Genomic DNA, 15084 nt, shown 5'->3' on the forward strand with positions numbered 1-15084 from the left:
ACCGCAACTAGAGAAAGCCCGCGTGCAGCAACAAAGACCCAACGCAGGCAAAAAAACAAACTTTAAACATCAGTCCTCATACACAGCCCGAAGCCAAACTGAAGAGACTTTGCTATCACCAGTAGTTCAGGGTTGCCCAGAGGCTTCATTAGAATGGAAAAGTGAGGGGTGAGTAGACATCTGCTCAACCTGCCTCTTGCAAAATCCTCACTGAGGCCTGCGGTCCACGGGGCCACGGGCTGCCTCATCTTCCCAGGTCCTCAGTAGGGCATTTTGCCAAAGGACACCTGGCAGGGGCTCCCCTGAAGGCTGATAACTATCTAGGTGCAGGCTCCTCCTGGCATTTCTCAATTCTTATTTTCCACCACCCTCTTTTTAAACATCACTGGAATTGGAAGTTCATTGCTCTTTGAAGAAATGCAATGTGTTGCTTTCCAAGTTCCCCTGCCCTGTGCAGCTTCTTCACTTTGTCCTCCACCACCAAGTCACTGGCACAGAAGACAAATGGTTTTCTCAGCTCTGCATCTATTCAGCAAACATTTTTTTTTCAGCTGTGGCAAAATACACAATATCAAATTTACCATCATCTTTAAATGCACAGTTCAGAAGCGGTAAGTATATTCATGGTTGTGCAATTCATCTCCAGAACCCTTTTCATCTTGTGAAACTGAAACTCTGTGCACATTAAACAACAACACCCTGTTACCCCCTTCCCCCAGCCCCTGGCAACTCCCATTCTGTTTTCCATCTCTGTGGATTTGACTGAGTCATACAGTATTTGTCCTTTTGTGACTAGCTTATTTCACGCAGCATAATGTTCTCAAGGTTTGTCCATGTTGTAGCATGTATCAGAATCTCCTTCCTTGTTAAGGCTGAATCATATTTCATTGTATGTTTAGACCACATTTTGTTGATCCATTCGTCTATCAGTGGACACTTAAGCTGCTTCCACATTTTGGCTATTGTGAATAATGCTGCTGTGAACATGGATGGACAAATATCTCTTCAGATCCTGCTTTCAGTTCTTTAGGGTCTCTACCTAGAAGTGGAATTGCTGGATGATATGGTAATTCTGTTTAATTTTTTGAGGAACTACCATACTGTTTCTCACAGTGGCTGCACCATTTTACCTTCTATCCAGCAGTGCACAAGGGTTCCAAGTTCTCCCCATTCCAACAACACTTGTTATTTTCTGATGTTTTGATAACAGCCATCCTGATGGTGTGACGTGGTATCTCATTGTGATTTTGATTCGCATTTTCCTAATGATTAGTGATACTGAGCTTCTTTTCATCTGCTTGCTAGCCATTTGTGCATCTTCTCTGGAGAATTTCAACAAACATTTTTTTGTCATCTGCCTATCCAACAGCCATTTCCTCTTGTCCCCTGGCTGACCTCTGATTTCATTTCTTCCTGATGTGGCTCAGGGATAAGTCTTGACTAATCTAAGTCAGTGGTTCTCAATCCCGGCTGCACACTAGAGTTACTGGGGGTAACTTTAAAAATACCCATGCCTGGTTCCCCTCCCCTGACCAATTAAATCAAAATGTCTGAAGGTGGTCCTGGGCACTGGTAGTTTTAGAAGTTTCCTACTTAGACTCAAATATTCAGAAATGCTGCCAAGAGTACAAACGATGGTTCTAAATCTATCACGAGTGGTAGTCTCCCTTCTCTTGCCAGTGATTGGCTTAGGATTGGTTGTATGTCTTGGTCTAGTCAATGTGACGTGATGGCTTCTAGAAAAGAGTTATTTTCCCCTAAAATGAAGCATGGCACAGGATGGGAGTTGGGGTGGAATGGTTCCTCTTCTTCCATTGAGTATGACTCTTAGAATGAGGGCAGTCCTCTTGCAACTGTGAGAGCCACGAGCCTGAAGGTGTCAGAGCAGGAAGATATAATGAACATGGGTAGCTGATGATGTTGTTGAGCTGCTGACTTGACCCACCTTAGAGCCAGCCTACTTCTGGAATTCTGATACAAGATAATAAACGTCCTTATTTATGCTATTTTGAGTTGGGTTTTCTGTTACCTGCAGCTGAAGGTATCCTAATATTATATTACTATGTGCTGGGAATTTCAGGAAGGCATAAGGCTATCCTTATCTATTATGCTAGAAGAAAGGAACAGAGACATTGTCTTGAACAGACTCCAACCCCGGACTCTCATGGTCAAAGTCCGATGCTCTACTGTCCAAGGTTTTCAGGTTTCATTCAGATCCCAAGAGAGACAGAAAACCAGGAAAGTTGGACAAGCTACACTATCAAGGGCCAGACCAGAACTGGAAACATCCTGAACTTAATCCAGACTCTGCCTCACATTTTCCTGTGGAATTTTCCTTGTCCCAGCCAAGTCCTTAAATCTGGGTCAGTTATAGAGTTTAGATGCAACACGAGAAGGGAAAGAAGTTGTGTTTACCCAACATTCTGAGTCCAAACCACATAAGTCTTTAGAGATTAAATTTAACACCTTGATGTGATACCTGAGACCAAACAAGTAATTTATTTAAACTAATGGCCAGCCACGTAGTACTTATCAGGTTACCTGAGTCTCAGGTACATAGCAGAAGTAACCTTCTTTAGCTTCTTCTTTCCTGGATGTAGGTGTTATCAGATCAGGCGTCATTTCTGCTATAGTTTCCTTCAATTGCACCTGTGAGAGTGCCTTATGAGTAGGCAGTGGGTATCACCATTTGGTGAGTCCCAGAGGCAAGGCTGGGAGAAGGGTACACGGGATATTCTGCTGGCTGGTCACAGTTCTCTACCAATGTGCCAATCAGAGTTTAACGTTCCTTACAAACAAATCCCAACACACACCACAATGCTTAAAGATGACACGTGATCAGCTGCTAGCTGACAGCACTGTGTGGCAAGAATCAGCCATAGGAAGGTCTGATTCAAGATAAAAGAGTAAAAGAGGTATGTATGTCTCTAGGAAAGCCATTAAAGTAGAAAACACTAGAAGTATACTTACCATCAACATTTCAGAATATATTTTCTGATTTACTCTTATAGATTGTATCAAAATTTGAAATGAACATTGATGAGTATAAAGTTTGTCCAAAGCGCCACCTGTCAATAATTCACACCTGGCCTTGGAAATGGACTGTTTGGCTTTGTGGTCTCCACAGTGAGGCCACAGACCTGAAACTCCTCAAAAGAGAGATTTGCATAGAATGCATCGCAGTTTCAGAATGAATGTGGAAAATGCTGGGGGAAAAAGTGTGAGAAGGAGAAACATCACGAGGTATTTATTTAATTGGATCAGCGTGAATGTTGGTTCTGACACTGTTTATCCTACAGAAGAAGCACGGTACTACTTGAAACTCTGCTGTGAGGTCTGTGAAGAACGTTGAAAATTAGGGGATTTTAAGTGTAAAAACTGTAAATGAAGAGAAATCATACCCATGTGTAAAACATGCTCAAAATTACTGCTAGAATTCTGTGGACACAACACGGCAAATGTAGAAAACACAGAAGAACACTTGGGAAAGATAAAAGACAGCAACGTACTCAGTGATAATTGCTTCAGGTCTTAATCAGGGAGGCTGATTCTTCCCGTCGAAGCGTAAATGCCATCCTGCACAGAGTGGTGCCTTATCAGGAGAGAAGAAGCTAAATGCAGAGGTGTAACTGGGTGTTTTACCTGATGTCTGGAGAGAGCGTCTGGATGGCTGGATAATTTGCAGAGACGTTCCACTGCTGGCCTTGTGCCTGCAAAGACAAGGAGAATTCAACAAGGGGGACAGTGGCTCTCGTGGCACTTCTGGGCAAGCCCTTGACGGTATCCTTCCCACAAGCCCACCTGAGGGTGTGGGAATACTGAGATACAATTAAGTCAAGGCTGATCTGAGTGAGCCCAAGTTGGTCATTCTTCCTTAAACCCGCCAGAGACATTGTCTCATTATAGCTTTTTACCTCTCCCGATAAAGGCCACACACAAAGAGACTGAGAAGGAGAATTAAAACCAGAAAAGCAACCAAATGTAGAAACTTGGGGGGGACAGAAGGCTGGGAGGGAGGATTAGAATAGAAGGTAAGAATTAAAAACTGGAGACCCAGAAAGAACACCAAAGAAAAGGGCAGAATGGAATTATGGGAAAAGGCAGATATTCAGCCTTGGAAAAGAAATGTGAAAATTCAGGCTTCTAATACAGCATTACCCATAACAGCAGACCTGGGGTCAGATCAGTTTGGAAAACACTGTATCCTGTTTCTAAGCATTCCCTATATTTTGCAGTTTATAGCACAAAATAGCTTATTAATGGCTTTGAGATCTACTGCAATAAAGAAACCCATTTAACTCATAAATTCATTTAAATACAGAACCTCTTTTTCCATATTACCCCCATTCTAGTAACATCCTGTAGGGCTAGAATTCTACTCTACATATTTGTCACATGCTTATATACGTTATAGTATGATAAGGAAAAATGGTGGTTACGAGAAAAGTGTTTACTTTTAGGAAGAAGCAAGATACAATGGGAAAACCAAACTAGGTTAGGAGTCAGGAGAGCTGACATCAGCTGCTGACTCTCTCCAATTCTGCATATCTCTGTAGAAAAAAATGCTGTGTGCAGCTTATGTTGCTGAAAATCCAAAATCAGAGAGAATTCAAACAGCAGCAAGGTTTAGAATTCTGGTTTTTCTCCTAAGAAGATTAATCACTTGTCCAAGTTACTTAACCTCTCCGGGCTTCAATTTACTCATTTGGAAAGTAAGGGACTTAGACATCAACATTTCTATGATCCTACCAAACTTTAAAATCTTATGTATCAAAGGAGCTCTGATAATTCAAAAAGATCCTTTCAATTGGTATCAGGCGACTCTCCTCCCACTTCTCAAAAAAGTCAAACAATTTATTAGTAGTTTGACAACCCACTCAAAACTCAAGGGAGCCAAATCATTTTCTTCTATTGTGGATCTCTGAGCATAGACTGAAAACCAGCTTTGTGCTGACTTGACATAAGGTGTAAAGAAAAGTCCTCGTAATATGTGATGTTTTCTAGAAGCCTCCACCTTGGACTCTCTTGAGGCTCCTTTAGATGAAAGTCACAGACACCCAGCTCAAACTTATTTCAGGAGAACAGGGAGTTTGTCAGCTCAGATAACCATGACATCCAGGGTTACGTCCAGCTTTGGGAACAGAAAAATTGGGGACTCAACAATGCTACATGGATGTCATCTTCCTCAGTCTCTCAGCTCTGCTTTCTTTTCTATGGGCTTCATTGTCAGGCAGGCTCTCCCTATGTCGGAGCACAGATGGCTTCCTGCAGGTCTAAGCTTCATAATCATTAACTTCTATGCTTAAAAACAGAGGTATTGCCTTGCCCCCAAATGGTTCAAGCAAAATAATGCTTCAAAATAATGCTTCAAAATAATGCTTCAAAATAATGCTAAGAATTATTTGAATGCTTACCCTGTGTTCTGCTGCACACGTATAAACTTATGTAGGTCTCACAACTCTAGAAAGTTGGTACTATTAAATTTGCGTTCTACAGAAAGAAACGAAGGCTCAAAGAGATTAGTTTATCTACTCTCTGTCTGTATGACCTTCAGCAATTTACTTAACCTCTCTGTGCCTCAGTTTCCTCATCTGTAAAAACGCCAACAACAACTATTTCCTAGGCTATAGTGACAATGAGATAAGGCTACATAAGAACTGAAGGATGGTACCCAAAGTAGAGCCACTGCAGCCAGTGAGAAGCCAGTCATTCTTGGTACCATTTCCACTTGCTATTTTCTTATCCTCTGCCTCCTTCCCTGTAATGGTCCAAAAAACTTCAACCTCATACATTCCATGGTCGCTAACAGCGTTAGGTAAGAAAGTGTCACAGTAGGTCACAGCTAGAGACAGAGGGAAGGAAGCCTAAAAGAGCAGAGCGAGGGCAAAGCTGGAACCAAGATGTAGTATCCAGGTTGGGATGACAGAGCTGAGGGTAAGAGCTAAGTCAAGGCCGCTGATTTAGCCTAGATGGTAGCCAGCAGCGAGGCCTATACCCCGGATGGCAGACCCCAGGCACCAGCAGGAAAACCTCTAACTAGAAGCTTCTAATACTGCTCCTGATGGGGTAGGAGCCAGCTTCAGAGTGTACCAGCAGAACAGCTGCAGGTGGGAGCCCGTTCTCCCCCGAGGGAGACGGTAATGAGTTAACCTGGCTGGAAGAGAGAGCGTGGAACCCAAGTGAAGGTCACAATCTGACAGGAAGCCTTTCACTGACGGTGATTACATGAAGAGATGGTGCTAAATACTATTCATAAATTATTTGGCAAGTTTCACAACAAAAATAGGACCTTATAGACAACTTAACACATGCCCTGGCAGAAAAAAAATATCTCTGAACTCAGTTGTGAAATATCCCATCAAATCAATACATTATTTAGGGTGGTTTCCATCAGAATTGGAGAAGCTTTTCTGAATATCCTGACCAAGTGCTGGGTGCCTGGAGCCGAAACTATTCTAAGGCTCCCTATTTCTCCAACACTGTTCTCTGAAATGAGTCACTGTTTCTGATCTCTTTTCACAGACGGTTTCCGATTCATTAAAAATAGCTCCAGGTGGGGCTTCCCTGGTGGCGCAGTGGTTGAGAGTCCGCCTGCCGATGCAGGGGACACGGGTTCGTGCCCCGGTCTGGGAAGATCCCACATGCCGCAGAGCGGCTGGGCCCGTGAGCCATGGCCGCTGAGCCTGCGCGTCCGGAGCCTGTGCTCCGCAACAGGAGAGGCCACAACAGTGAGAGGCCTGCGTACAGCAAAAAAAAAAAAAAAAAAAAGCTCCAGGTGAAAACTTGCAATGTCTTTATTTTCAATATTTTGCCTCTATCTGATCCTGTGGTTAGTGCATGGGAGCGATGCCCCCTGAGTTGCTGAAGCTGGAGGACGGGAGGACTTGAGTAACACCCTCATGCCAAGATGTCTGGCAAGGTCCTGATTTAACAACAAGCAGGTGCTGAGCATCGAGAGATGTCAAGAGCACAGGAGACAGGAGGATGCCTCCAACGACAAGAGTCTCTGAATTAGTGAAGTATTTGTTATGTCCCTTTGACTCCTCCTCCCATAAAATCTGTGGCTGCCAGGATGATGGGAAAGGACTAAACGTGGGAGAGGATTATAAAATGTTTCACTGCGGGATGGATTTTATTTAATAATAGATAGGCTTTGTTCAAATGGGGCACTTTTGACCCGGGCAGATATTACTAAATTTACTACTGTGGTGTTTAGCTAAATGTAAAAATATCAGAAAGTACCCCCTGATGCTCAGAAACACAGCTGTCATTTTGTCTTCTTTATATGGTCCCAGAATCCCGACTGGCTACATCTACAGAAAAGTAGACCGTGATGTCGGGACCATGAAGAAACAACACAGGCTTAAATACAACTGTTTAGTTTGTTTTGGATGAAGTGACCAGTATTTATGACATTAATCAGTCTGGAATTCTAGGGTGACATCATCTCTTCCAATATGCTGGCTCTGTTCTGGCCATCTGGGGCGCTGACTTTTCCTAGCGCCTTGAGCACGTGCTTTCCAGAGCACTTACACTTCTGTGCCGTGTTCTTCTGGTTAGCTTGGCCATCTCCACTGCAGACCATCCGTGCCTAGAAACCTTCATGTCCTCACTGCTTCACACCTTGCTCAACACAAAATGAGCACACAGGAAATATTCAGTGAATAAATGCTTGCCAAAAAAAATCAAAGAAATTTAAAAGTTATTTTTTAATTGATAAACTTCCTGTTCCAGTATGGCTGAGTAAACTCCAACTCGTCTTTCTACAGAAAACAACTGTAAACTCTGGACACACACACACACACACACACACACACACACACAAGAAATCTCCTAGGCCACTAGATTTCACTGGTGAACTCTATCAAACATTTAAGAAGAAATGACATCAATATCACACAAATTCTTTCAGGAAATAAAGGAGGAGGGAACATTTCCCAACTCATTTTATGAGGCCAGCACAACCTTAATGCTAAAACCTAAAGACATCACCAAAAAAGGAAAACAAACTCCATGAACTGATAAATTTCGTCCATGATCAGAATGCACTTGGCTATCCTCACGTGTCTGACATGTACAAATAGTGCTTCCAGCAAATTTATATAAAGTATTTCTTACTGATTTGTCAGAGAAAAAAAATTACTAATTTTAAGATTTGTATTTTAGGGCTTCCCTGGTGGCGCAGTGGTTAAGAATCCGCCTGCCAATGCACGGCACACAGGTTTGAGCCCTGGTCCGGGAAGATCCCACATGCTGCAGAGCAACTAAGCCCGTGCGCTACAATTACTGAGCCTGCGTTCTAGAGCCCGTGCTCCGCAATGATAGAAGCCACTGCAGTGAGAAGCCCGCGTACCTCAACGAAGAGTAGCCCCCGCTCACTACAACTAGAGAAAGCCCGTGCACAGCAACGAAGACCCAACGCAGCCAAAAACAAACAAATAAATAAATTTATCTAAAAAACAAAAAAAAAGATCTGTATTTTAGTGTCCACCAGACGGGCCTGTATAATTTTGTGGAAATTAACTCCAAAATGTAATGGAATTGGCCTCCTATATCACCAATTTCAGTCCATCCAGATTTATCCATCAGTGGTTTGAAACTGGAAATAGATTATATAGCACAGGGAACTATACTCAATATTTTGTAATAACCTATAAGGGAAAAGAATCTAAAAAAGGATGTATGTATATCTGAATCACTTTGTTGTACACTTGAAACACAACAGTGTAAATCAACTGTACTTCAATTAAAAAAGAAACAGGCAACCCCCGCCTCAATAAAAAGACTCTAATTGGAACTCCTTGCCCCTTTTTGGAAAAACCTGTTCATCCCAGGCCAATTTGTAGGCCGCTTTCCTGGTCTAATTAATATATTTGATGGGACATTAATGAACAGGCTATTCTTCAGTTGGGTGCGCACCCCTAATCCAATCAGCTATTGCTGGAGGGGGTCGGGTAGTAGGAAATATGGTGGCCGAGGGCTGGCTCATCAGCGGGGCCTGTGGGAGGGGAGGTTTTCCTTAGAAGGGGTCGTGGGCACAGCAGACACCATCGTCGTTCAGCACGGTAGCTGTGGTGAGTTGTGGCAGCCTCCTTATCATATTTTCTACATAGTCTTCAAGAAAACAGTTCACGTCCTTATTAACCATGGCACGCCACCACAGTGGTCACTACTAGTAGAGCACTAGCCACCAGTCTACATTTCTTCTTTCTGCGGCAGGTGTAGGATGATTCAATTGCTATCATCAGGGGTTCTTCCTCGCTTTTCTGAGGTATATGGAATACTGCTTCTTCCTCAAAAGGCACATAATTCACTTTCAATGAGGTCTGCACTCCACTTAGCAGGAAAGGTCTAGACGAGGCACAAGCAAAATGGTGATGCTTTGGGTTCTGGGATCCGGAGTGTGTCTTGCTAAGGGAAGATTTATGACGCTGAACCAAAGTCCTTAGAAAATGCCAAGGAAAAAGACTGAGAAAATCAAGTCCAGGTGGCAAGTCCAGAGGGCAGAACAAGGTCAAAAACAGGAGACGGATAATCCAAGGATCAGGTATCGAGCAGAACTAGAACAGATGGAAGGTGATGTGAGCGCCGCTGAGTGTGCCGTTGCTTGCTTTTCTGGATTCACCAGGTGGCGCGGGGTGGGCAGTGCTGGCCTAAGGGCACATGACTGAGGGGGACATTCAGGAAAAGTCTGTTCCTTCTCCTTCTCCATTTACCCCTGGTCTCTGGTCTCTGGAGAGTCATTCCAACTCTCCTCCATCACCTTGGAACCGTTTACTTTCTGCTGTGATTACTTCCTCCTGCCTACCTCAGACTCTCCAATTCCTCTAACAACCTGGAGTTCAGTGCGGCATGGTTTGAGCCCTTTAACCAGCTTGCTTTAAAGAACACAGCCCAGAAGGTGAAGTTAGCATCTGCCTTGCGGGTTACTGAACCTGTTCCTTCAGCATGTGCACCCACTCCCGAGCCTGTTCATGTGCCAAGTAGAGGCAGCCGTTAACAAGGTCACTTGTTATCACCTCTCTGATTCGCTCCCACATCATTTTAGGAACTCATGCCCCATTCTTCCGGTTGGGTAATCCACATGGTAACAAGTGATATTTCCACACGTGCTTCATAGACCACACGTGGCCTGAAAAGGACATACGCACAGCTCTATAGGCAAATACGATGCCACTGATAATTCCAAATAGGAGAAGGTGCCTTGATTGGCTCAACTGACCCGGAGGCCATTAAAATGTCATTGTTGGGGCTTCCCTGGTGGTGCAGTGGTTGAGAGTCTGCCTGCCAATGCAGGGGACACGGGTTTGAGCCCTGGTCTGGGAAGATCCCACATGCTGCAGAGCAACTGGGCCCATGAGCCACAACTACTGAGCCTGCGCATCTGGAGTCTGTGCTCCGCAACAGGAGAGGCCGCGACAGTGAGAGGCCCGCGCACCGCGATGAAGAGTGGTTCCTGCTCGCCGCAACCAGAGAAAGCCCTTGCACAGAAACGAAGACCCAACGCACCCAAACAAATAAATAAAATGAATTTATAAAAAATAAAGGTTTAAAATAAATAAATAAAAAATAATAATAAAATGTCATTGTTCCCGAGGAAAATGTTTTTAAGGTCAATCCACGGTTGCCCTACTCACAAATGACCAAGTCTGAACCCGTATCTCCGCCTGAGACAACTTTTCTTGTTACGCAACCCAGAATACCTGTGATGTCACAGACCCAAAGGCGATTTCTAAGGGTTGGGTGAGCGTGAGGGCTTGGGGCTGTTCCCAGAATCCCTATCTGGAATGCGTTTACAAATGGTGATCAGTCCAGGGTACCTGAAATCTTATTAGCACTGCATGATGGGCGCATTGAAGCAAAATGGGCTTCTGTGGACTGGCACGGGAGCCAAGCTCACTCTTTCAGGACAAACTATAATCTTATTCATAATTTGGGGGCTATTCCTAGAATGTACATTCTATCTATTAAAATGCTTTGTAAAATAGAAGCCTATTGCTGATAAAGCATCAGCTATTACCTAAAACAAACTCTCACCTTTCAGAACCAATATTTTCTCCCTGAGAAAAAATTTTTTCTGCTGCTTCTGAGGTGTCAGTTATTTGGTACTATTCCAACAGCCCTCAACTCTGAAATGTTTACACTAGCTAAACACACACAACTTACAAAGAACTGGCCACTTCACCCGAAATTTCCACCTATTCACTTAATCAATTGCAACGTTGAAGCAGGAATTGCCTTGGTCAAGGCTATATTTCAATTCAAGAAGTATTTAACTGTTTACCAGTGGCTAAATGCTGACTCAGGATCAAGGGAATTGTTTATTGAGTACACAGTGTTTGCAACACATGAGACAGATTTAAACTGGACAGAGAAAAACCCCATCACCAAAGTGCTTCAGGTTACCACTGATCATAAAAAGGCAGGCAAAATCATTTCTGCCATGAACTGATTGTGGTGACTTATCTCTTTATTAACATGAACAGAAATAACATCCAGCCCTCTAACACAGAGTATAGGGGTAGAGCGTTCCGCAGGAGTTTAGAACTTACGTCAACACAAGCCTTTCTCAACAAACCAAGTAGTATTTCCTGAGTACCTACAGCGGAGGAGATACAGGTACTAAGATACGCGTTGACCTTTTGAATAAGCAATTTCAATAGTTTTTCTTATTCAAGTAACTCAGGATCCACAGTAACTCCATCTAATGAGCCACCAAAGGAACTGCAAGTTGAACTAAACTGATGTCCACCACAAAATCCTTTTTCTCTTGAACTCTATAAAGTCTCCTTTCTCTGTGCATCTAACTAAATAGCTACCTGTAAATAGAGTACACATAGCAACAATATACACCCACATATATTTTTCCACATCTGTTATCTTATTTAAGAGCAAGGGGTTTTGGAGTCAGAATTGAGTTCCATTTGTGACTGTCATAGTAAGTAAATGTGACCTTGGGTAAATCACTTAAGCTCTCTGGGTCTCAGTTTTCTCATCTCTAAAATGGGATTCATAATAGAAATTGGGTAATTGTAAGGATTAAAGGAGCTAATATTAGCAAATTTCTTAGCACAGGGAGTACATAATCCATAAATCGTAGATTTAATTATTATCCTTTAATAATTATCCCAACCTTTGTAAGTCTACCAGGCACTTATAATTATCTCTGTTGAACAGATGAGATTAAGTAATTTATCCAGGGTTCAACAATTCAGCAGTGGCAGCTCCAGGGCGTCTGATGCCAGGCCCCAAGACTCCCACCATCACCCCCAGTCAACCTTATAGACTTTTATAGAATGGGCTGCACTGTCCAGCACAAGAAGAGAATTTTCCTTGGTAAAGGTCAGTGCCACAGGATGGGAAAGACCGTGGGTGATGATGGGCTTCAGTACTGGAAACTCCTCAGGTTTTCCTAAGCATAGGACAGCCAGATTAGAAGTATCGGCAACAATCACGTTCCCCTGGTGATCAAAGGTCACAGCGGAGGCGGTTATTTTGGAGGGGAAAAAGAGGCTCAGCCCAAAGGCATCCACCTGGCCGATGAGCTGCATACTTGCGCTGAACACCTTCACCGTGGTGCTGCAGGCCCCGGTCCCCACAGCCAGGGGGTGCTCTAGGACCGCAATGGCCCCGGTGAGCCAGGACACCGCCACCCCCCGGGGATGGCACAGGTGAGTTTGCAACCGTTCAGTTCTCCGGAGGACCCCTTCTGGAAAGTCGATTTCCAGGAGGTGCAGGGACCCCGCCTCCGCATCAGTTACCATGACCCCATTCTGAGGGGTGGTCTCCACACCCCAAGGCAAGGAGAACTGGCCTCCGATGACAAGCTTAATCTGGCCAAAAAAGTCAAACACTTTGATGGAGCGGTCGCCGGCGTCGGTGACAACCACATGGCAGTCGTTTGTGACGGTGACGTCAAGTGGATACCTAATGTCCTGAGCAGCGTCCCCCTTCTCTCCAAACTGATGCGCACATCCTCCCCCCGCGTCAAAGATCTTGACACGCCTCCTGCCGTCGTGCACCACCACGACCCGCCCCGTCTTAGGACACAGCGCCAGCCCAGTGGGGTTGACCAGGGTCCCCCAGCCTCCGAAGGCGTGGTGGCAGGTGAGGACCCCGGGGGCGGAGGGGGCGGCGCGCGGGGCCGCTGGGGCCGGGCGCAGCGCGGAGCCCAGGAGCTCCAGGAGGTGCAGCACCGGCAGACAGTCGCTGGTGTCGCAGCCCCTGCAGGCTCGCCGGCAGAAGGGGCACTCGAGGGCCAGCGTCCGCGGGTGCGCCAGGGCGGCCACGCAGGCCAGGCAGACCACGTGGCCGCAGGGCAGGTTGCGTGGGCGCCGCTGCTGGCGGTGGCCGAACCGCTCAAAGCACACCTTGCACTCGAGCAGGCTGGTCTCGGCCTCGCGCACCAGCTCCCGCAGCGCTGGCCCGCTCCCGGAAGCCTCGGCACCCATCGCGCGGCCTGAAGGACTCCCGCCGCCCCGGCAGCCTGCGGAGCTGTACGCTGCCCCCGCGCCGCCCGGGGTCACGGTCACGGGGCGGGGCGCTGGTCCTGACGTCGACGGCGGCCGGCCGTTCGGCCGAGACCTGCTGCCCCCTGGTGGGCACTGCATCCTGAGGGTCTGACAGTGGACACTGACAAGCTGTATCCACAGCGCGTGGTCAGACCTGTAATCTTCACAACAGTCATGGATGGACTATCTCCAATTTACACTTGAGGAAACATACATATTGAGGACAAGCGGGTTGCTCCCTGGTACCCAGCAGAGTGCCCTGCAGTTTCCCGTCGGCAGCGCTGGGTGCTGGGGCCTGGGGCTGGCCAGGCATGAAACCTGGTCTCAGAGCTCACGATGCTTATGATCTGACTGGGAAAACACAGACGTACAAGGGAAATTAAAATCCAAGGGGGTGAGGCAGGTGCACGTACTTCCTTTGGGTCTTCTATCACTCTCGGAGTACAGTAGATGCTTCATGACTACTTGTAAAATGAATTTATGTATGAATGAAGCAATGTTATAGGAAAATACATGCAATCCACTAGATGAATTTGTGTAAAGGCGGGGACTATGGCTGGGAATGTCTCCCAGAGAAATTAATATGAAAGAAGAAAGCTATTAGTTCATAATAAACTTACTCCATGGCTGCCCTCTTTTAAGTGGTTTCCATAGGTTATCTTATTTAAACCACATGACAATCCTACTAGGTGTGTTACTTTCATCACCCATTTTCTACCATAGTGTTTGTAGAGGTTAAGTTTCTTACTCAGGGTCACGTGGCTAGGAAGTGGCCAGGATTTGACTGCAGAGCCCACACTCTTAACTATACCAGTCTTTTCAAACTTGGTTGCACATGGTAAATACCTGGGTTTCATCCTCCAAAGATTAATTTGTCCAGGGTGTGGGCTGGGCAGCTGGGATTTTTTTAAAGCTTCCTAGGGGCTTATCACGTGCAGCCAAGTTTGAGAATCACTGTGATATGACAGTCCCACACATGACAGCAGGTTAAATTCTTTCCACCTCAATCAATATGGAAAGCACAGAGAATCTACAATATGTTCAAAGATCCTCAAACAGGAGATAGCACAATCTCTCTCAGGAATCGCTGTGGTACTACAAGCAATCATTTTCAGGAGTCTCCCCTCAATGGATCACGTGAACATTGTCTTTGGCAAAACCACTTATCAGATCACTTCTCCTCATTTAGAGATAATTACCGTGATCATTCACCCTCTTATTTGCTAGACTTCTGAGAAAACAAGGGATTTTTATCGCATTAAATCCCCTGGAGGAAGCTTTAATGTAAGACAAGAAAGAACATTTTCTTATGCAGTGTTACAAGATTCAAAGATTATCTGTGTATTGGGACACAGTAACCAACTTAATATTATAATTTCAGACTACCATACATTTTCATTCCAAATAGAAATTACTTTCTGAAGTCATCCTTAAGTCAAGAAAAACATTCAGGAAATCTAAATCCCATCTAAAAATGGAATATTTTTAGAATTAGTACTAAAAGATATATAATGAGAGCCATGTATAGAATATTAAATTTTCTAGTAGCCACATTTTAAAAAGGAAAAAAAGG

General features: G+C 44.9%; 1 protein-coding gene across 1 annotated transcript; it reads right to left on the bottom strand.

Moving 5' to 3' along the window:
• Positions 1-11320: 11320 nt before the first annotated feature.
• Positions 11321-13495, bottom strand: NHLRC1 (NHL repeat containing E3 ubiquitin protein ligase 1). The gene has a single exon (XM_060021581.1). It carries the CDS (start codon positions 13449-13451, stop codon positions 12264-12266), a length of 1188 nt encoding a protein of 395 aa, XP_059877564.1. The 5' UTR covers positions 13452-13495; the 3' UTR covers positions 11321-12263.
• Positions 13496-15084: the final 1589 nt, after the last annotated feature.

Source organism: Delphinus delphis, chromosome 10 (genome assembly GCF_949987515.2).
Source record: "Delphinus delphis chromosome 10, mDelDel1.2, whole genome shotgun sequence".
In the NCBI taxonomy this organism is placed as follows: Eukaryota; Metazoa; Chordata; class Mammalia; order Artiodactyla; family Delphinidae; genus Delphinus; species Delphinus delphis.